The following is a 21324-nucleotide window of genomic DNA, read 5'->3' on the forward strand; positions in this document are numbered from 1 at the left end:
TCATGTCATATAATAAAACTGCCACAAGTGCATACAGAATTCTGTGCTCAGACCTTACAAAAAAATGTAACACCATACAGGAAAACATGGTAATTACTTACGAATCCACATGATTTTCAAAGGAAAGGAGGATTGGAAAGGGTGATGTCTTAAATGCACATTCAGCAATAGCTTCTATTACTTCCTAAAGAATCAAAATACATACAGTTACAAATTTATGTCTCTAAAGAAACAGCATTTTGTCTTTGAAGACAGAAAAGACCCAAAGAGGTCTGAAATCATGCCCAAACTGCCTGAAATCAGACCTTCCGTTTTAAACATCCCAGAAAGCTCTGGATGTAGTTTTGCAGCAACCAAATTTTTCAACCTGAACTGTAATCAAATCTCCAAAATGTCTGATGAGCCTCAAGCACTGCATTTCTCAAGAAATGACTTATGTCTGCCTAAATCAATAGTTTAAATGTAAAACTTGGTCTTTGTGTGGAGTTGTTCCATGCCTGAAGCTATGACTTTCATGAACTATTTTGCATAATAATAAACATGCTCTGACAAATGCGTGTCTTCTAAGCATCAGCAGCACAAGCACGTATCCATAAAATCCTTAGTTACTCTGACTCACAAGTTTTAGTTCCCTCTTTTTTTGATGAGAGAAATCTCTTTAAGGCAAAAGAAAGAAAAAAAGAAAAAACATTACTCAGTTACAATAGTTGGCTGCGTAGTAATCATCAAACAGAGGGCTCAGAAACTGAAACTGTTTCCTTTCAGCTCTGATGGAAAATGGTAACTGTAAATCTAGTAGAGGAATCATTTGATAACACTAATTTTAGTGGGGTGCATAATACAGTAATGCACTCACTGTTACAAATCAGTCAGTGTTTCTCTATTGGCGTGACTCTGTAACAATTGGAACACAATTGTTTTTCCAAAAGAACTTATAAAACACTGATGACTTTCCATATGCATTGATGTCAAACTCTGGAGTTTGTAAGAACCTGTAAAGCCTGTTCCCTCCCAAATCACAAGGATGACTAAAAACTAAAAGATTTATTTATTTTAAACAAGCCTCCTCTGGGGATTCCTTTTTTTCATTTTCTGTACTTTTAAAGGCTCAATTGAGAAGTGTAACAGCAAGAAATCCGCTTCCTAAAATGAAAGCTGAGCTTCTGGTACATTCCTCTGATGCTGGGTTGCAGAATCCAGAGCTGGAAGCAAAGCACAATCCATCTCAAGATTTGCTGATATGAGCTAGGATACAAACAAAATTTACAGTCTTCATGTAAGTAGAAAAAAACACAGCTCATGCACAAATTGTTGTAGTATCTCTTATAAGATGAGAAACTACTGCTCTCAGCACACACAGGTGGTGAATGACTATATTTACTAAAATGCAATCACCAAATATTTAAATGCTTCATGTATCACTAACCATTCATATACTTAACTAAGACCACTTCTAGTCTTTAAAGAAAGCAGATAGGCAAAGCATTTATTGGAAGAATAATAAATGGTGCAGAAGGCTGGGTGAAAGCAGGTAGGAAGCTGCAGTTTCACAGCAGCGGTTCTCCCATGGGGGAACGCACGATGGAGTGATTCCTGCTGCACACTTTCTTTCCAGCTCCAGTAAATCACTAAGTGCTGGTACCACCTTAATGCTGTTCAGAACCAGTGGATTCTCAAAAGTATCTAAGGCAATTTTGCCATTACAAGGGAACAGCAGTGCTGAGAATTGGGTTACAAATATTGAGTCCTACCATCTTGATGCTCTCCACCCAGATCATTAGCACTGGCTTGGTCTCCACCCACCTGCACCCTCCCCGTGGTTATGGAGCATCATGCAGGGCTTAAGAACACTTGAGGCTGGATATAGGAGGTACTGCCAAAAGCAGTCTTGAGGCCCTTCTTGCTCCTACACAGTGCTCAAGCTGTGGAGTAAATCCATAAATTTATTTTCAACTGCCCTCTCAACTGCAAGAAGGGATGAAACCCATCATGCATGGGGTAATAACCTGAAAGAGTAAAATCAGGATTACACAGACGAAATCTGAGGATTAGAAGCTCAGGCATGGGTTCAGTGGAGAAACAGATATGCTGCTGATTCAGTCTTGCACTGCATTCAAATGTAAATACAAATTCTCTATGGTCAGAGAGGAACACCATGGTAAGTTGCATACTTTAGTCCAGCTGCAGAATGACTGACCTGAAACAGGTCTTCAAGGTATATATAAAGTACACACGTACAGATTCCTGGTTATGGCATGAAAAATATCGTTGGTTCCCTATAAAAACTCACCCTGGCAATAGCTTACAATCTGCAGCTGAGAAAAACCTTACTGATTTCTGTATGTCATGAAGCAAGGTAAAAACCAATCAAACAAAAAAACCACAAAACCTCCAGCAACATGATGATGGGGAGTATATATTGCTTCTGTCTCCACACTTCAGAAAGCCTATCTGAGGCAGGGAAAACTGACAGACTGAACAGAAGCATTATGTGCCGTGGTCACGCCGAAAGTGTGAGCTGATAAATGATTCAGCGTTCAAGACCCAGTGATCACTCTGAATTGATTCACACACTTCTGACACATTATTTCACTACCATTTTGCTCCTCCTCAGCCAAGCAGTACACTTTGAGTGTTGAAAAGAAACCAGCAGTCGATACATTTTTACGTTTTATGTTCTGTGTGGAGAAAAAATACTTGCCCTGAAGTGACAGATGAAATATTCCTTAGTAGGTTTAAAATACCTTCCAATATCTCTCCTGTCAACACAATGCCTAGGGTTGAACATGTAAATAACCAGGGATAATCCTCATTTCTGCTAATGATCCTTTTAAGAATCAGATTAACTTTGTTTTAAATTCCTGCTCATGACCAAAGGAGTTGAGCTATCTTCCTTAATTAAAGGACTTCCAGCAATCAAACTCTATGCCTATAAACATAATTGGCTTCATACAAACATAACTGAAAAGTTAACAACAAACATGCAAGAAGGTTGTTTTACGTTTTCCTGTGATTAACTCATCAGTGAAGAGTTAGACAAAACAAACTGAAAAAAGAAAGGAGTGTTCTGGTGTGAGTGAAACTTGGTGTTTCGTCTGTGTGGCAGTATTGTTTGCTTTTTTTCCTAAAGGAAGGCACTAGAAGGCAAAAAAACCCAAACCCCAACAATTCATGCTTCAAGTGTGGGAGACATGCTTCAAAGCTGTAGCTAGTAGAGAAGCCACACCTAACACCTGTAACATAACCAAATTCAGTAATGAACATTTTTCCACATCTTCCTGCACACAGGTAAGTCCAGAAATGCATTTCCATGGTGAGTTAGTGTCTCAGATGAACAAGAATTATTTCTTCACACTTCAAAAATGATATCCTGTTATATCATTATAAGCTGTGCTGACTACTGATCTTAATATTATAGAGAAACACCTCCATCCTGCTCTTCTTAATGCCTTGGATCAAAACCATCTTTAAGAATTACAAGAAGATAACAACTTAAGGTTATTGCTAAGGGTATAGTATCTACCTTTTATTATCAAAAAAGGAAACAGAAGATGAAATTCAGTAATACGGCTGATATGTTGAAGGTCTAAATGGCACAAATATCCCCTCACGATCTCCAAAGATACTAATTTTTCTTTGTCATCCTCCAGTGCTTCAGATCTGATCCCAAGTATCAGGGATAAGAGTAACATTGCACATGCTGTTATTAATTTTTTAAATTGTGAATATAATGCTGTCTGTCTGGACCCTGTAGATGGGACCTGCCTATCTGGGCATGAGTAGCCTATTCTCTGCTCATAGGAATTTAAAGGCTTGCAAATTGCAGAGATTTCCATGATAGCTGCTGTTTTCTGCCTCAGTTCAGCACTTTTGTCTCCCACTCCCACTTATCAGGCAGCGAAGAGAAAAAGAGTATACTGACGCATTGCTTATCGCTGTTCAAATTCTTGCAGCCTTCATCTCAGCTCTCCTCCCTGCCGCATGCTATGGAGCTGTAACACAAACCAGTCCTTCTTCCCCATCCTCCTGGCTCCAGACACATCCGCAGACCCATTTTACACTGTGTAAAACCAGTTGTGGTGGCAACACCTGGTCTTTCAGCCCTGACTGTGGTCTACCCGTTTCTCTCCCTGTGAGATGTGCTGCAGGGATATGCACAGAAGTATGGACCTGGGCACTGAGCCCAGGCCCCGGATGGCACAGGCTATCACACCAAATAATGCCTTTTCTTTCAACTGCCATGATGACCAAGAACCTGTTCCTGTGCAAGGTCCAAATACTGCAACTCTTCTCTTCCAATGATTCTGCATGTGCTCTGAAATCTCCTCCTAAAACATCTTTTTGCCCTCACATTTCTCTTCCCTTCCACCTACACAGTAATGTTCTAGCAATGTATTTGTGATGCATTTTACATGAAAGAAACTGCCCCAGCTGAAGCCAGCTACACCCGTGTGCTGTGTTGCTGTACCTTGAAGGATATTTCAGTCGTCATAGTGAATCCGTGTGTAATGACCGGCTCTTCTTCAGCTGTTCGTCCTTTCCAGCAGTCCAGCTCCACACAGCGGCAGCCTGACAAAAGCACTTGCCGATACATCTCCACTGATGAGTTACCAGCCAGCTGTCCAGCTGCGACAGCACAAGAACATGAAAAAAGGAAAGTCATTTTGGGCCTCGGGAATAAATAGACATAATCTAATAATAATTAAAGTTAACAGCATCTTTTACCCTCAGCTGAGAGGAATAGCACTCCAAGGCATACAAAAAGCAGAAGAACATAATGGAAATAACTTCGGCAGAGTCAATGTCATGGTTTGGATTCTAGGTTTGGGTTAAATTGCTGTGAGTGAGGATCAACAACCAAACTGAAGCCAACTCAAAAACTTCTGATAGACAGCGTCAAATGCATAAAATAAAATAAAATAAAATGGCTTAGCTCTAAAAGACTTTGTTATCCTTTGACAAGCAATGTGAAATTCAGAGGTGACTCAGGACAGCAAGATCACATTTTCTCATAACATGCAATGCAGTTTAATACAAGATAAAACAAACCTCCTGCACAGTCACTAATGGTACCATTACTAGGTCTCAAATCAATATTTAATACGCTAATCATCGCACTGAGTTGGTCAGTTAAATTTCCTGATGTGATACTGCATTATGTAGGGAGAAATTTAATTAAACTACCAGTTTCCAACAAGGCCATAACATGAATCTAAAAATGAACAAGGAAAACTCAGCTTTTCCCAAACTCAGGAAGTATTAAACTCCGCGCGCGCCCCCCCCGAAAAGCAAACCCCCAAAAACGCAAGAAAGAAATCCAATTGTATTCAGGGAAGGATATCCAGCCAGAGTGTCTTCATCTACTGTAACAGGTTTGATTCCAGTCATATGGATACAAATTTCTTGCAGCAGAGAGGTAAAGACAATGGAAGAAAGGCTTAGTACTTGTTTTAGATGTGAAGAAAACGGATGCAGTTTCCTGCTTTCTAGCAGCCTTCCTGAGAAGATCTTGCTGGATTTCTTGAAGGGAATTCACTTGCTTTTTAAGGTGGCAGTGAGTTCATTTACACTAAAGATTCTTCACCGATGGGGGACATCTAAATACTTCATCGAGACTGGCATATAATATAATGCAGATTACTCTAATACTCATTTTATTGTCTCTGTGGTTCTGTGTTTAGGGTTTTACGCTGGGAACTACATGTTTTAGTTTGCTTCACGAAATAGCATTGTCTGCTTTCTCTGTGTTTTTACCTTCCACTAAAGACTGTAACAGAAAACCCTTTTTATTTGAAAATTCCTGTTTAGTGTTTGTGTCTGATACATGAGCTGGAGCAATCATTAAATACTCCACAAGGTATTAACATTAGTCCTGTTGAAATCCGTAAGATTTCTCAGCTCCTGCTGGAACCAATGGGAAATACATGTTAATAACAGAAGAATTTGGAGAGTGCTGGAAGGTTCTGAAAACCCAGAGTCAGCAAAGTGAAAACGTGTCTCTTTTTTTACTTAATTTTTTTCCTGTGTTTCCGCTTTCATTATGGCAGATTATCTTTCCTCACACAAAAGCCTTTTTGGTGCAATCCCAATGTCTGGGATAGGCACCGGCTCTTTTTCTTTGCAGATGCAAACAAGCACGAGCATGGGTCAGGGTACAATAGCACACATTTCTGTGCACTCACCTCTAAGCATCTGCTTATGAAAACTCGGCTCTCAGTATATGGATCTGCTGAACTCTGCTGCCTAAAAAACTACATTCACTTAGAAAACTGTTTTCATGTTGTCTTTCTTTTCCCTCAAAGCCTATTGAATTTGGATTAACAAACTATTTTTATTATTAACAAATTCTGCTATACTTCCTGAGAGACTAGTGGCCGTTATTATTGCTAAGTGTTTTGGACTACAAGATCCTTAACCTTCAAAAGTGCTTAAGTAAATTATGACATGCATCGCTTGCCATATGACACTTCCCCACACTACTTTATTAATAAGGCTCAGATGTTTTGGAAGAATTCCTGCTAAGGATAAGAGGATATTCAACCTCAAAACATTCAATCTTCAGAAAGACTCCCAGTCAGAGTGCAAAATGCTAGCAAATGTTTTAATAGTCTCAATAGCTTATTTTTCTGAAATATGGAATATTAGGAATGTTCCCTTAAATGTTTTTTGCATATATTCTTTATAAATTTCTGTTGTGTGAGTCTCTATTTGCATCTATTCCAAACTATTCCTTTAACAGATGCATTCTAAAATGTGCTAACACAGACACTAAAGGGAATACTTCCAGTATGATATTTTTAATATCCTGAGTACTGATCAATTTTTTAATACTGAAAATTGAAAGCATTATGTATTCCCTTCTATAATACATACAGCATCTACAGTAATACCAGAATATTTGTACCCCATCACCCTATATTGGATAAGGAGAAACAGATTTTGACAAAAACTCACTGTTCTAAAAAATATAATCAGCCAAATCATACCTAACAGGACACTAAGCAAAATGAGCCTGTCCTAATTGATATAAGCTGAGGATATGACCCACGTTTCCCCATACAGATCAGTTCCACACTTCTATAACTTTAAGCAGCTCATTTCTCAGCAAGTGCATCCTTGTTGGGTTCACTCATCACTGTTTTTCCAAGTGAAAGTTATTTGCAATACATGGGCTTAAAATTTGGTTACCATTTTAAGACACATATCCTCCCCAAATGGGGGGATATTTGGATCTCGGTTTTGGAGTCACCTGACTCTTCACTACTCCAGAAACAGAGGCTGCTTTTGCCCCCTCGCCCACCCATGGCACCACCTCATCCTGGCATGAAGACGTGCCTGTATACTCCCTTTGCCATGCACAAGCATGAGTTGTTTAAACCTTGTCTCTTCAGGCAAGTCCTGGAAAAGCAATCAGTGCTCTGGATGTTGTAGTTTGCAGTGTGCAAACTCAGAGCCCCATACTGCTGGGAGTCTGGGTCTTGACTCCAGCAGCAACAGAAGGTGTTGGCGGCTGGTTTTTTTAGACATGGTACATTTATCTGAATTTAATTTCCTTCTGAGCTATTTTGCCACACACAGGACAAGCGAATTAGACCGCCCACTGTGACATATTCTGGTACTGCTTGTATGTAAGTCAAAATAAGGTTGTGAACCTATGGCTGTTATTTTTAACACTTTACATTGGACCAAAGCAGGCAGGACATGCAGTCAGGCTTGCTCCAGCCAGCAGCAGGAATACACTTGCTGTCAGTATTGATTCAGGCCCACCCAAGCAGAAGATGCAACACTTGTGTACGCCAGGAGGCCTGGGACTGGCCAGCCTCTGAGTCTACATTTTTGCTCAGCCGCTAACAGTGCCCGGGCAGCTCCCACGCTGCAGCCAGGCTATGTGACAGACACTCTCCGGCTCGGGGTGCATGGGGTAACCCTCATCCTAGCTGTGGGACCCACTTGAGAAAGACATACTGCATTACTAGCTGAATCTCTCCAACTGCAGTGAGGGAGTGGGACCCACTGGGACGTACTTACAGAGCCCTTCCCCTGTTGCTGGTTCTCCGTATCTTTCTCTTACAGATTTCAGCTATCTGAAGATCTTCAAATGCTGCTACTGGAGTCAGAGAGGTTACCCAATCCTCAACACAGTTCTACCTTCCTTAAAGAGGGGGGTTTAGAAAGTAACAGACCTCTTATTTCAATATGCTTCAACTAACGTATCTCTTATTTCAATATGCTTCAACTGGTTGGCCTAAAGAGGCAAATAAGAGAAGGTGCAGAGGATCTTGAAAACTCACTAAGCAGTAGTGAATGAAATACTACTTAAAGGAAAGAAAACACTTTCATGATCTTGACTTTTCTTCTCCTTCTTGAGACTCCAGTTATCTCAGATCAGACCAAACAATATTTTTTTAAAACTCTTTATGTTCACCTCTGCTGCTAGTGGAGGCAAGCTTCCTTTAGAAATTTTGGTGTCAGTTGCTGATCTGTATTAGAATAATTAATTTTTCCTTAAGGACACAAGTTATATGATTTTTTTTTCTCTCCTTTTTACAAGGTTTCCACTCACTTTTAAAAGTAGAAATTCCCTCACTTAGAGTATGGCTTAAGAAAGATGGAATTGCATGGGTAAAGCTGGTAAGGGAGGGCAGGTACCCCTTAGGACAACAAAAAAATAAACTGAGGTTTAACAGCGCTAGTATGAATGCTCAGCTGTCAAAATTAGAGCAGTCATGTAAAAACATGACAGAGCAGGAGACCCAAGGATTTTTTACTCAGAGTCTGCTTAATTGAATAGTCATCTTCTCACAAAAGCCAAACTGCCTCAGACGAAGATGCAAGAGAGTCAGGCAGATGGGAATCACCATCTTACTGAAGCTATTTTTTATATATAGGATTTTTTTTTGAGAGCAGGGCACTTAACTGGTATCTCAGAAAGTTCCATCTAAGACATTCCACACAGACTATCTTCCACTTTGTGAAGCAACAACAGTTTTCCCTCTGCTGCCTTTTTTATTTTATTTTTTTTTTTTTAAATGGCTATAGTCAATTCAACGATATAACTTCCGTGGTCGCACTGAACAGGCCACCGGGCCCAGATAGTGGTCTGTAGCTTCCTTCTTGTGAGACATTTTCCTCAGTATTACACAAGGTTTTATGATATTCTGAAGGGGAATCATGAAAAATAACGACAGCTGGAAGGTAAAAAAATACCCCCATAAACTGCTGATGGATGGAAGAGCTGCACAACAACCACTACTCCTTCTTTTCACCTGTTAGCCCTTGTGCTAAGATAAACTGTGACCCCAGTGCCAGGAAGAACCTCCTTTATCTGTCTTAACACTGCTGGACAGGATTAGCTGGGTCTGCTGGCGGGAGGACAGCTATGGCTCCTCCTCAGCTCAGCTCGTCTCTGCTGCAGGAGCTCCCTGAGGTTTCCTACCCTCTAGTCCATCAGGAAGGACGTGGTGGGGCTGGAAGAGAGTAGAGCCTTGGGTCTCATCTGCCAATCACCTGAGCTCAACACAGCAGCCAGCCAAAAACTGCTCCTGATGGTATGACAAACTTATGCTCAGAGCAGGCATCACCCAGCTTTCCTTCCCTTCCATATGGTGCTGTCATCTTGGAAACTGTGAAGATACTGTTTTGGAGGCTTTGAAGGTGAAGAAGGTTTCAAGGAAGTGCTGAATGCAGATAATAAGCAACAACAGTTAGGACTGAAGAATCACTGAGAAGAGGAAAGCTGGAGGACAGTAGAGGAGAGGCCACAGCAGCAATAAAGAAGAAGAGAACATGCCCCTCATGAGACATTTTTCTAGAAACAACTGGAAGTACTGGACTGTAAGCAAGAAAGCAGATGCTGAGCATGAATGGGATAGTCCCACTTTGGCTGTGCACGCTAAACTGATAGCTCTGCAGCTTACTGCTGCTGTTATTTTTCCTTTTAGCCAAAGACAAAACATACGTTAAAGCCTTATGATTATCATATTTTGCATTTCACATATACAACAGCAAGTTGCATAGCCATCAAAGTGTGCAATGCTGATAATGACAGGTAATCATTTGTCTTTGACTTCGGGTGCTGCTGAGGGAAATGTTGCAAATTCACTCCCCGCTGTGACAACAGTAGTAACCTGAGGTGAGACTGCTGAGAAACCAGAAAAAAGCAGGGTTGCACATTAAGGGTTCAAAGGAGTAAATAAATAAATATGATACCAGTGAGAAAAAAAGATGAGACACAGTAAAAAAAAAGTTTCCAAAAGATGACATTTCTTTAAGCTAGCCTAGGTTCACTATAAATCACTTCTTTCTTCATGGATTTTTACCTTTGTTCTTAAAAATTACATTTCCCTAAGAAAAAGAAAGCTGTAACACTTCTAAATAAATAATCAGGACTTGATGTACTGCCAAGGGTTTCTACTAAAGGCTAGGAAAATGATCAGCGCAATTAAAAATAAATTCAGAGTGTGCACATGTTTCTTTTTATGTTATAATGTTGTTTCTTTGTGCATGCTTTTTCTGGGTTTAAAAAACTAACAAAGGGAGAGATAATTGGTAGGGCATTAAGCACAGTAATCATAAAGTATTGCTAGACTGAATGGTTTTCTTATTGTCCTAATAATTATTACATGACTAGTTGCTATTTCACAGCTCCACTGAGGGCAGAGGTGCTACTGAAGCTTCCCTTCCAAAGCCATGAGCACTTGAGCAGACCCTTCGAAGTCTTCTTGGGAAAAAGAACAGTTTGCCAGCATTAATTTTATTAATTTTACTAAGTCCTTGTTGGAAGAAAGCAAATAGCAATGTGATTGCTGTATCTGGTCTAGCCTCAAAGCAAAATCTAAGGCTGTCAGTCTTTGTAATATGGAGATAAAAATCAAACCATTAATCCCATTGTTGGCCAGCTGCCACACATTTACTGAACATAATGAACTCACTAAAAGGGAAGGTTATGTGTTTCGTGCCTGTAAATGTGAAAGTACACACTCTGAAATGGAATTTGAAAGAGATTCAAACTTAACTTTGCACTGTTCCGAGTTTACTCTGATTTACTCCCCCCAATTTACTAAGCCAGGAATTTTATGTTACCTTAAGACTGAGGATCATAATTCCAAATGTAGCTTCTGAAATTATTTAGAAATGCAGGCAAAGAAACCTGTAGATGCAATCTGAGATGATTTGCAGACTTTCACATATAAGTCAAAGCGAATTTGTAAAGTTTCAAGGTAAACTTTCTTTCTCCTAAAATAATTAAATATGTTAGGTCACTTGTGGTGCAGTTAAAACATTTAGAATAGGCTGGACTAATCTTGAATTCCCATCCTTGATTCTTTGTTCTTTGGCTTCTGTGCTTCTAGAACCTTTAGAACATGACTGTTCTGATCAGCCCTGATAAAAATCTGTGGTATGGTAATGGCTATTAATTCATGCTGGTAGAGGGGAGAGCAGTACTTTATCTCTTGAGACCAACTTTAAACTGCACCGTCTGTCCTCCTTGTGGCCCTATGCTTCCCACATTTGTACAACAGCTTTACTGTTTTCTTCCAGAAATCTGTATAAAGCTACAGCATTCGGCTTAAGTGAGTCCTAATCCTCACTGACAGAACAAAGTCCACACTGGAGGTAAGAGGCCTGTAAAATATCATAATTAAAAACTGCTTTTGCTTTGGACATGTCTGCACTCTTCCAAAGAGCATAAATTTCTGCATATTGGAATCATAACTTAGAAGTGGCCACACTGATTTTCACTTCTTTTAATTCAGAGAAACAGAAGAGCTGTCAACCTGAATACTTATATGACAAGTTTTAGCACAAAACACATTTTACAGCCAAGATATGAACCTCTGAAAAATGATGTCTAATGGAAACAATGACAGTTCATTTGCTTTATGAAAGCACTAGAAGGTGCTGTAGAAAGTGCTATAACAAACACAAAACAGATGAAAGTAACTACCACATGGTCTGTTTAAACTGGGCATCACCACTGCATGGTTTTGTTTATGTTTTGGCATACTGGCATTCTGAAGAACTTGGTCAGTTAAGGCAAGTCTGTTAATAACATTAAAAAGTCTATGTTATCCATGAGCCACATTTTTAGCACATACTGTAGCATTACTTCTTTTTGTCTTTTAACATAACGCTAAGTTATCAGCAATCATGACAAGACAAAACAAACATCAAATCAAATAGGAGAGAACTCCCTGTGCACATCTGCTTGTCTAAAACGTTTGTTCCTACATAAACTAAATTAAAATAGTAAATTTACAATTCTTTTCTCAAAAGTTAACAGCATCGTACACTAGAAAATTACTGCCAAAAGTTGGATTCCTGAACTGTCTTAGTTTTTTCAGAATCTTAAAGCACTGTTGACTTTGCTGTGCAACCAATACAGTTCAGACTCATTAATTCAAATCAACAGGAGCTTCTGGGTGCTCAACCTTTTTAAAAACACGATAGCACCTAAAACTTTCAGCTCAGACATTAGATGCAGTCAGAGACCAGATTTCCATTCCTTGCAGATATGAATGAACTGTCAGAAAGCTATGTGCCATATTGGAACCTCTCTAATCCCTGAACCAAAGCAAATTTCATGGAGCTCTACAAACTGTCAGATTTAATGTTTAGGGACAAACTTATTAGCTACAGAGATGTTTCCCGTATTCTACTTTGCATACTCGTTTGGCTATCCTTGGTTGTCATAAAAAGTACATTGTTCCCTCTCCTCCCCAAATAAGGACCTTAATCTGGAATCCTATCTAAGTTGAGGGAAACTTTCCAAGGACTTCACTGGGCTTCAGACCAGACCTTATCTGAATAACACAACTGCTGCTCATCTATTAATAAAAGTATATTTGATGTATGTGTGTAGCAGCTACAACAACAATCAAGTGCTACCCTTGCTCCCCTGAAGACTAAGCTCCATCATCATTTACTGTTGATGCTTTTAGTATATTTTACGGTTACCTCTGCAAATATGCTATGAATTTTTTTAAGGTAAGAAATCAGATCCCTCCAACACTGTACCTGTGAGGTAGGTGTTGTGTGAGGAATTGATGAAATAGTGGGACAGTGGTTGAGACATATCTTCGTTTAAATCCAGTTTCTCAGGTGGAACAACGCCGTTTTCTTCTCCACTCAGATACCGCATAAATCCATCCACTGATATCTGTCCTGAGAGAAACACAGATCCAGGGAAAGCAGCAATTAATTTCAAGTACAGATTTTGCAACATACAGATGTTATGTTCACTGTACACTTATACAAAGGTCTGTGTGAAAGACCATATAATCATCAAACTGGCCTTCATCTAGTTATTCATGTATTCTTTTGTTACTATTACCTCATTTTCAGCCATATAAGTTGCAAGTAATACACATCCCTTTACCTGTACCAGAGAGAAATCATTTCATAATCAGTGTCTACAGATAATCAAGGGCACAGGGGAATCAGACTTACAGAGGGCTGTAAGAACAGAGAAAATAAATCAAAGCCTATCAACGAAAGGGGTCTTCTGGAGACAACAGAAAGCATGCTTTCCAGAGGAAAGCAAGAAACCAGCAAACAGAGAGCCACACAAAGAAACAGCTAACTTTGACCTCTTTTGAATATGATTCAGTGTGTGTATAGGAATGCAACCAAACTGCAAAGCAAACTAAATGCACCACCTTTCAACTGGGAACTAAGCTTTGCTTTGTAATTTTTATATTTGTCTTCCAATTCATATCTCACTGGAGTGCCAGCATAAATGATCATTTCATATGCTGCTGGCAAATTAGAAAGCTGAGTCCTATCCTTAGCTTAAATATCACCATTGATCTCAATGGAGCTGTGCTTATTACATCAGGATGAATTTCTCTGTTAAGCCTTCTGCATAAAGTTGATTTTAGGGTGTTTATTTGTACATTTAGACTAAAAAAAAATAATAATCCAGTAGTCTATATTTGAAGATTAATGCTTAACCAAACAAATTTGAGACATTTTTCTTTGCCTTTTATTTTTGTTATTTTGTCTAGATTTCATCTGTAGATTTACTCAACCACATAGCTTTAGTTAATTTAGTTACTGCCTATAGTAAAACAGATCTTCTGTTTATCTCTGAAGAACCTTGAAGCAGCTACGTGCCTCATGACTCCCAACAATGAATGTCTTACCTCTTGTCTCCAACCCAGAATATTCTGCATAATATCTCTACAAAAAAACGTAGTCAACTGACTATGGCATTGAAAAATGGAAGACTTCAGTTCTACTCCTAACTCTGCTACTCTCTCCTTTTAGGGTCAATCCATTTTTATCCTATAACATATGAACTTACACATAACTTTCTAGCATATGAAAAAGCAATGGGCAACCCTGCATCACTTTTGTAAAGCTTGGAACCACATGATGCAAATACAGCATTTAAAGCATTTACTTAAAAGCTGTGCTTGCACCCTAGGATTTGGCTCTTGATCAGAGAGAAAAAGATATAACAGCTTAAGTTCAGATACCTCATTTTCATAACAACCCAAGATGGTGGCACTAAATGAACCTATTCATACGACAAGAAATGTAATGACAATACAGAGCAATGCAATTATCATTCATTCTTATGACAACAATCTTAAGATGGTTGGAAGGAAAAACACTGAGTCCATCCACTATTTTAAGACTGTAATCTGAGTGCAATCTTGTCAGGCTCCACAGCTGCTTTGTTATAGAGTAATTAATTATCCACAGACAAGAGGCCTATGTACTTTCCTTTTCGCAAGAAAAAATGTAAGATGGAGAAAAACAGGAAAAAAAACACCACTGAGGCTTTTCATGAAACTAAAGATTTACGATCAACCTATCTGCTGTGTGAATCTACCAGAGAGACATTATGAATGCAAACAGTATCGGGCACTATCATGGAGTTAGTTCGAGCTAAAATCCATCTAAGAGAAACACTCTGCACCAAGTTCACTGGGATATAGATACGGTCTGTGGTGTACTTTCACACCACACAAGCAACATCATACAGGAAAAAATGGGTAAGATCTGAATGGGATAGCTGCTACATGGGGAACCAGCAAAGCCATGTTATGTTATAGTGATCTGCAGCTTCTGATGTTTGAGATAGCTCATCCAGAGTCATCTTCAGAATCTCCGTGTTGTTTTGCATGCACTCCTTTCAGCCAGACTAGGAGGTTTAAAGTTGCTTTGTCATTCCTGCTCCAGGCTAAATTGAAACACAGTAGTTTTCATACACAGAATTCCTCAAAAAACCTGTGGCATCATAATCACACAGTGTTCAGAAAGATAGGCTTCCATTTTGTTATACAGATACTCAGGTCAATTCACACAGACATAGTATTGAAGCATCTCAAACTGATCTCTGTGTTTAATCCGCAGAGTATGCCTGAAAAACAGGGTCCTTGCAGTCCTTGTTTTCCAGATGCACACCTGAAGCTGAGGATAAATTAACTGACTGGACAATACCCCACGGAAAACCTCTGTGTTAAGCTGGGAGTTGAACTGAACAATCTCTTGAAGCCTGTTTGGGTGAACTTGAACACCTTTGGGATAAAAGGAAGCAAGGCCCAGTCCTGCACTTCCTCCCTTCTCTCTATTTTGTGGTTCATTCTGCTTCTTTGCTCCCTTCCACATTGAAGTAAGACAAGGTCTGCCAAGTGGTCCTTCTGCATATTGCCACTGGTATTAACATAAATCACAGCAAGTATTATTCACACATATAATTACATAGTTTCCGAGTTAAACAGTTATCTGAGCTTACGGCTGTAGAATGCTATTTGCCCCATCATAATTAAGCAGTCAGCATTTCAGAAACTGAAGCGATTTGCAAGTTCAGTTACAGCCAATATTGCACCAGTGAGAGTTTGACTGTGAAATGGAGATGGCAGATGTCAAAGGGACTTTGTATCCTGGATATTAGAGTAGATTGTTTGTGACCAACGTCAATGATATTCTGAGGCCAACTGCAGTGAGGATGATCCTCAGTGGACAGTCATTCAAAATGAAATGGCCTCAATATATTGGTAAGATTTGTTCTGTTTTCTTAAGCATATTACAAATTTACTGCAGACATCGCCAAGAAAAAATAATTTGTGATCAGTTCTTTCCATTACAACTGTCACCTTTTATCTTCAGATATATATTAGGAAGATTTAATGATGTGATTAGATATCAAAAGTTAGAGGGAAAAGAAACACACCAGGCAAAAACATAGGCACAAGACAGATTCACATTTTTTTCTTTCTTTTTTTTTTTCCTCACACTTAATTTGCCTTAAAATCATCTCAACCCTAGGTCTCTGATGAAACTTTCAAAATAACCAGTGTGCTTTATATACTTAAAATTGTGGAGTTAACTGGCTTGTCTTTTTCACTCACCACTGCAGTGTTAAATTTGATCTGATGTCGCTTATTAGGACAGAGACAGACAAAGCTCTCTAGTGTTTGCTGAAATGCTACCATCAACTTCAATAACATTTGGTTCAAGAACTTACTAAATAATCTTAAGTGCAATGCAAAGAAAGACGAGACTCCAGCTGACTCTCTCTTTTAGCTATGTTGGCAAAGCCAGATCAAGAAGAGCAAACACAGACATAACCATAACAGAAGGTTTGTCAACAGCTAAAGTCCTCAGTGAAGATCCTTTCCTCTGTGGAGTTTGGAGTTTACCAGCACAAGAAATCATCATTCCCCCCCCCCCCCCCCCCCCAATATCTCTTCTCTAATATACCTGATTAATTAGAATTTCTGTATGGGGTCCCTCACTAGTCCTTTATTAAAACACTTAAACGCCACAAACATAAAAATGCCTCCTTTTTCCTGTGGTGTCTGGCCTACATAAATATCCAACACTTAACTCTTTTCCACAGTGCTACAGGAACACCTTCTGATAAGCAGGCCAGTGCCTGCCATGGGCCTGAGCTGCTGCTCCTCCTCTGCCCTCAGGGCTCTCAGGGCTGCTCCTCACACTTTCCCTCTCATGCTTTTCCCCTCAAATCCTCGTTGCCGGCAGCATTTTGCCCTTTCTTAAACCTGCTTCCCCCGAGGTGCTGCCAGCATGGCCGAGGGGCCGGGCTGTGCCCTGCAGTGGGGCCGCTGGAGCCAGCCGGAACCAGCTGAAACCAGCCCCGGCCTCTCCTCACAGAGGCCCCACAGCCCCCACCGCCAGCGCCTGGGCACCAACACCCCATTTGATGTGAAAGTGAAAATTCAGGATATTCTAATCAATTGTTCCATTTTCAACTTAACGCAAATCCACTTCTGCTCACAGGACGAGCGCTGTCTCAGCACATCTCGCCAAGAAGCGACCGCATAACGTGCCACAGCTGGATGACTTGCAAAGTCTGTCAAAACCACCCAGCTCCTACACAGAACAGAAGATGTTCAAATGTTGTATTTGATGATTAACACGGGTATTTTTTTCTTCTCTGGACTCACTAGACTGAAGAAATTTGTGGTGAATGTCAGCTGCAGGATATTTGATTGTCAAAGCACAGATAAGTGACTGGCTAAAGTTTTGTGCAAGCCAAGTAAGCAACAGATCAATTTTAATGTTTTTATTGTGCAATAGAACAGGTCTGTAAAATAAAAGAGCAAGTATTAGGGAGAAATACAAAACCACCTAATGTATTCTTAATCACAGACATTCCCAATACCTCAAAATTATAAATCTGTAGCTGAACACTTGTCTATAAATTATAAATTATATTATATATAAACTTTTATGTAATCCTAAGAAAGTATCCAAATTAAAAATTTAGAAGAGCTAGAGGCACTGGAAAGTCTGGAAATGCCTTTACATGCCTCTCTCCGTATTTATACATCTACATACCTTCCAAAATCCATTCTCCAAACGGGAAGGAAGCTTCTAAAAGAAAGGGACCTTGACTCCTCCACGTCTTCTGAACATTTTACCCATTACCTTCTGGGTATGGAATGCACGGCAAAGCACCCTCGCAGCCAGGACTGCCCGCTTGCCCACGCAAACGGTTATTCACACTGTGAAGTTCCCATGCCGTCATTTCACAAGAGAAATCTAGTCCAAACTCAGACAGACCTATTTGAATCAGGTTCTGGCTTTACCCCTGCACTATTTTTCTGTACTGTGGATTTAAGCTCTGCCTGCACTTCAGGTGCATGTGCCAACAGTCCTTTTGTGGCGTGCCCAAAATCCCCTTCTCTCTTTCACTTTTAATTTGGAAGCTGAACTTCATCTGCCAGTTGCTTGGTGGGGAGCTTGTCAGCAATTATCCCACCTGCTACCTCCAAACCATATTCTTTATTGCAGAAAGGAAGAGGAAGCCCATATAGGGGATTCCAAAAATGTCCCCAGCATTCAGCGTTTCACCTGCAGCAAAGCGTGAAGCAGCCCATAAGCAAGAGGTTCCACAGGGCACCTTGAACGGCTGCTCCATATGACCTGCTTGGTGGTGAAATTCATGCAGAGATCAAAGAACCACCACCAGATTGACAGTCAAGTGAACTCAATCAAATCTGGTATTTCTTCACTAAAATTTGGTAAGAAGGAGAAGTAATTTCCTACTAGAAGAGTAATATATTTAATAGCAATGCTGAGAGATTCTATTGAATTTGCCAGGCTGTGATCAGCTTCATTACGTTAAACATGGGAAGTGTCTGTGCAGCAGCTTGATCTTTTTCTGCATCCCTGGCTCCACCTGATTGCTCCAAAATAGTTACAAGGGAGAAAAAAAAAAAAAGAGCACAAATGAAGTGGCAAGTTCTGAGTATTTCACAATATTTCCTTATTAGCTACAGCTACATGATCCCAGACCTTTCAAGATCTATTACACTGGAACAAAGACATAAATGTTCCTGGATGGCAGTTTAAAGAAAAGCACATAAAAATCTAACTGTTACTTTGGCCATAAGAAACAGGGCTCCTTTGTGGTCAACATTTGTCAGCTCTAAAAGACAACAGAAGTCAGTTCCGTCATCCCAAATCCTTTTCCTCGGAAGCTGTCTTCAGGTAGATGGCATACTGCTGGTAAAGGACCTATTGAAAATTCACAAAATTATAGGGGTAATGAAGTGAATCCTCTCTTCTATAGTTCTTAGATACTGTCAACATTCATCAATCAAAATGTTTTCTTCTGTAGTTTATGAGATCTGGAATCTCCCCATTCCTGGGAGACAGCGTTTGCAAATTTGCCATGAAACAGGAATTCCAGCGAGTCAGTTGAACTTGTTGATAGGATAGACTTTGTGAATATACTTCTCAGAGGCTCCTCTGTTTGAAGTCTTACTGTGTTATCACAAGGCTCTTCATAATCCTCTTTGACTAGATCTAGAGAACCTAGCATATTTTTCTCATCAGGGCCTGTGACAGTCCTTGTGCAGGGCCAGGCCACTATGCAGTTTACTGTGCAAGTGCAGACATAGAGAATAGCCTCATGTAAAACTGTTCTCATGTAGTTTCCAGGGCTGGCAAAAGCATAGGCTGCTTTTGACACAACAGTCCTTCTCCTGCTGCTTAATGAGACACAGGTAACTTGACAAGTTCCTGCCTTCCCAACTCCTCTAGCATGCCAGCATGACCAGCATATTGCTCTAGATGTGGAAGTGCTTGTGGGTCCCTGGGAGCTTGCCAGCTCAACAACTTGAGGATGTAAACAAATCCCTGCTCACTCAACACCTGCAGCACTGTGCCAAGCACAACATAAGAGACATGAGGGTTCAAAGTAGGGCTGAGGTTCTAAAAGAAGCTTCTTCATCAGTTCACTGCCCTTTGCAGAGGCCCAGGATAAAGGTCAAAACCCCAGCAGTGTAGTAGTCTGGAGGAAATATAAAAGTACAGCTAATCGTGCAAACTTCTCAACCCAACTGCTTGATCTAAATGTCATCCCCCTTATTTCAGCAGGTAAGCTGTATGTGCAGCTACTTGATTGCTACTTGATTTTCCCCGAGGTCTACCTAGCCTGCCCCCAGGAGCTTTCTAGTCCTCTGGGCAAAGTCTTGGGACATGGGGGGATGCAAAACAGGAGAGGCACAACTGACAGCAGAAAAGACCATTTATCTGCACACTTTTCTTTGCACTTCAGTCTTGCAAATTTAACATCAGCCTTTGCTTGTCCCTTAAAATTTGTGGACATTTTGTGTGACAATTAAAACGTGCATTTGCTTGTAAGCAGTCAACAAGTTTGGCTGCATGGATCTTAAACATTTCTTTCCATGTATTTGCAAACTTAATAGAGCCTTCCATTTGTTTACGCCCATGCTGTTATCCACTCACTTATAATGTAACTGGAAGGCACATTTGTGCCAAGAGTTGTTATTAAAGTAAAAAAGAAAAACAAACAAACAAAAAAGGAAAAGAGACAATTAATTGGCACCTCGTATCTCCCAGCCAGCAACACAGAATTACATTAGTATTTTGTTTGACAGCAAAATCAGGTCCATTCCAATGCAATCTGTAACATTAATCACATTCACTGTAATCCCATACAACTGAGCAGTCCTTTCACTGCCAAGTAAAGCTGATATTTTATAATCCTGTGAGAGATCTGTACAATATGCCCCATTGGGAATTCTATTTCACAAACCAGCACTGCAATTTACAGCTCATTAGGTATTAACATTTTCATGCATGGTGTAGAGTAGGATGCATATACCCTCAGTGTGTCTCTTGACATTGGGCACACATTAGCTCCTCTATGCTTTTTAGCTTTGCGAGCCAGCAGAGAAGTTCACAAGGATGAATTTACATAAAATTCACACTGTGTGGGACACGATGTGCCAGAGCCACTCTGATAACACTTGCAGCCTTTGCATCCAAGTGATTTTGGAAGTAATGCTGAAATCCGTTCAGCTTTCCAGACACGTGTGCTACTACTAAATTGCTATGGTGTAACTGGAATTTCTGTCTGTATTCAGTTTTGTAAACTAGGGCAGGACACAACTGCATCGTGCAAGCAACATCCTCTTAATAGCAAAGTCATCACAAAAAGAGAATATGGTACAAGGTCAGCCAAGACTGAAAATGCCACAACCCTACAATTGCATTACTGGACTTTGCCCCAGGAACATCAGTGCTGCTCTATTTTAGAAAAATCACTGAGGACAGGAAGGACTTTCAGGTCTCCTGTAAGGATCTGCAGATATTTCAAAATATCTACGTACCAACCATCATTTACACACCACAAGCAGAAGTCGTCAGTAACTCCTCCATTTTAGCAATTTTCTCCATGATCAGCAAGTGGAAATATTCATACTAGTCAGACAGTTTTATCAAATTACTAAGTAAGTAGAGGAAAGGCAATACATCTGAATTGCTGTATCTGAATATTAGTGAAGCATTTAATAGAGTTTCTAAATTCCAATTTTT

The 21324-nt window shown here is 40.0% G+C and overlaps 1 protein-coding gene across 3 annotated transcripts in view; it reads right to left on the bottom strand.

Annotated features, from left to right (window-relative positions):
• Positions 1-21324, bottom strand: part of PLCB1 (phospholipase C beta 1) — a 412867-nt gene that overhangs the window by 109966 nt on the left and 281577 nt on the right. For all 3 annotated transcript variants that reach the window (XM_030022429.1, XM_030022430.1, XM_030022431.1), the window contains 3 exons: positions 13018-13164; positions 4469-4626; positions 102-184 (listed from right to left, as the gene is read on the bottom strand). In XM_030022429.1, the coding sequence (XP_029878289.1) occupies positions 102-184; positions 4469-4626; positions 13018-13164 (388 nt within the window). The remainder of the gene's footprint in view (positions 1-101; positions 185-4468; positions 4627-13017; positions 13165-21324) is intronic.

The sequence above is a fragment of the Aquila chrysaetos genome, chromosome 8, assembly GCF_900496995.4.
Source record: "Aquila chrysaetos chrysaetos chromosome 8, bAquChr1.4, whole genome shotgun sequence".
NCBI lineage: Eukaryota > Metazoa > Chordata > Aves > Accipitriformes > Accipitridae > Aquila > Aquila chrysaetos.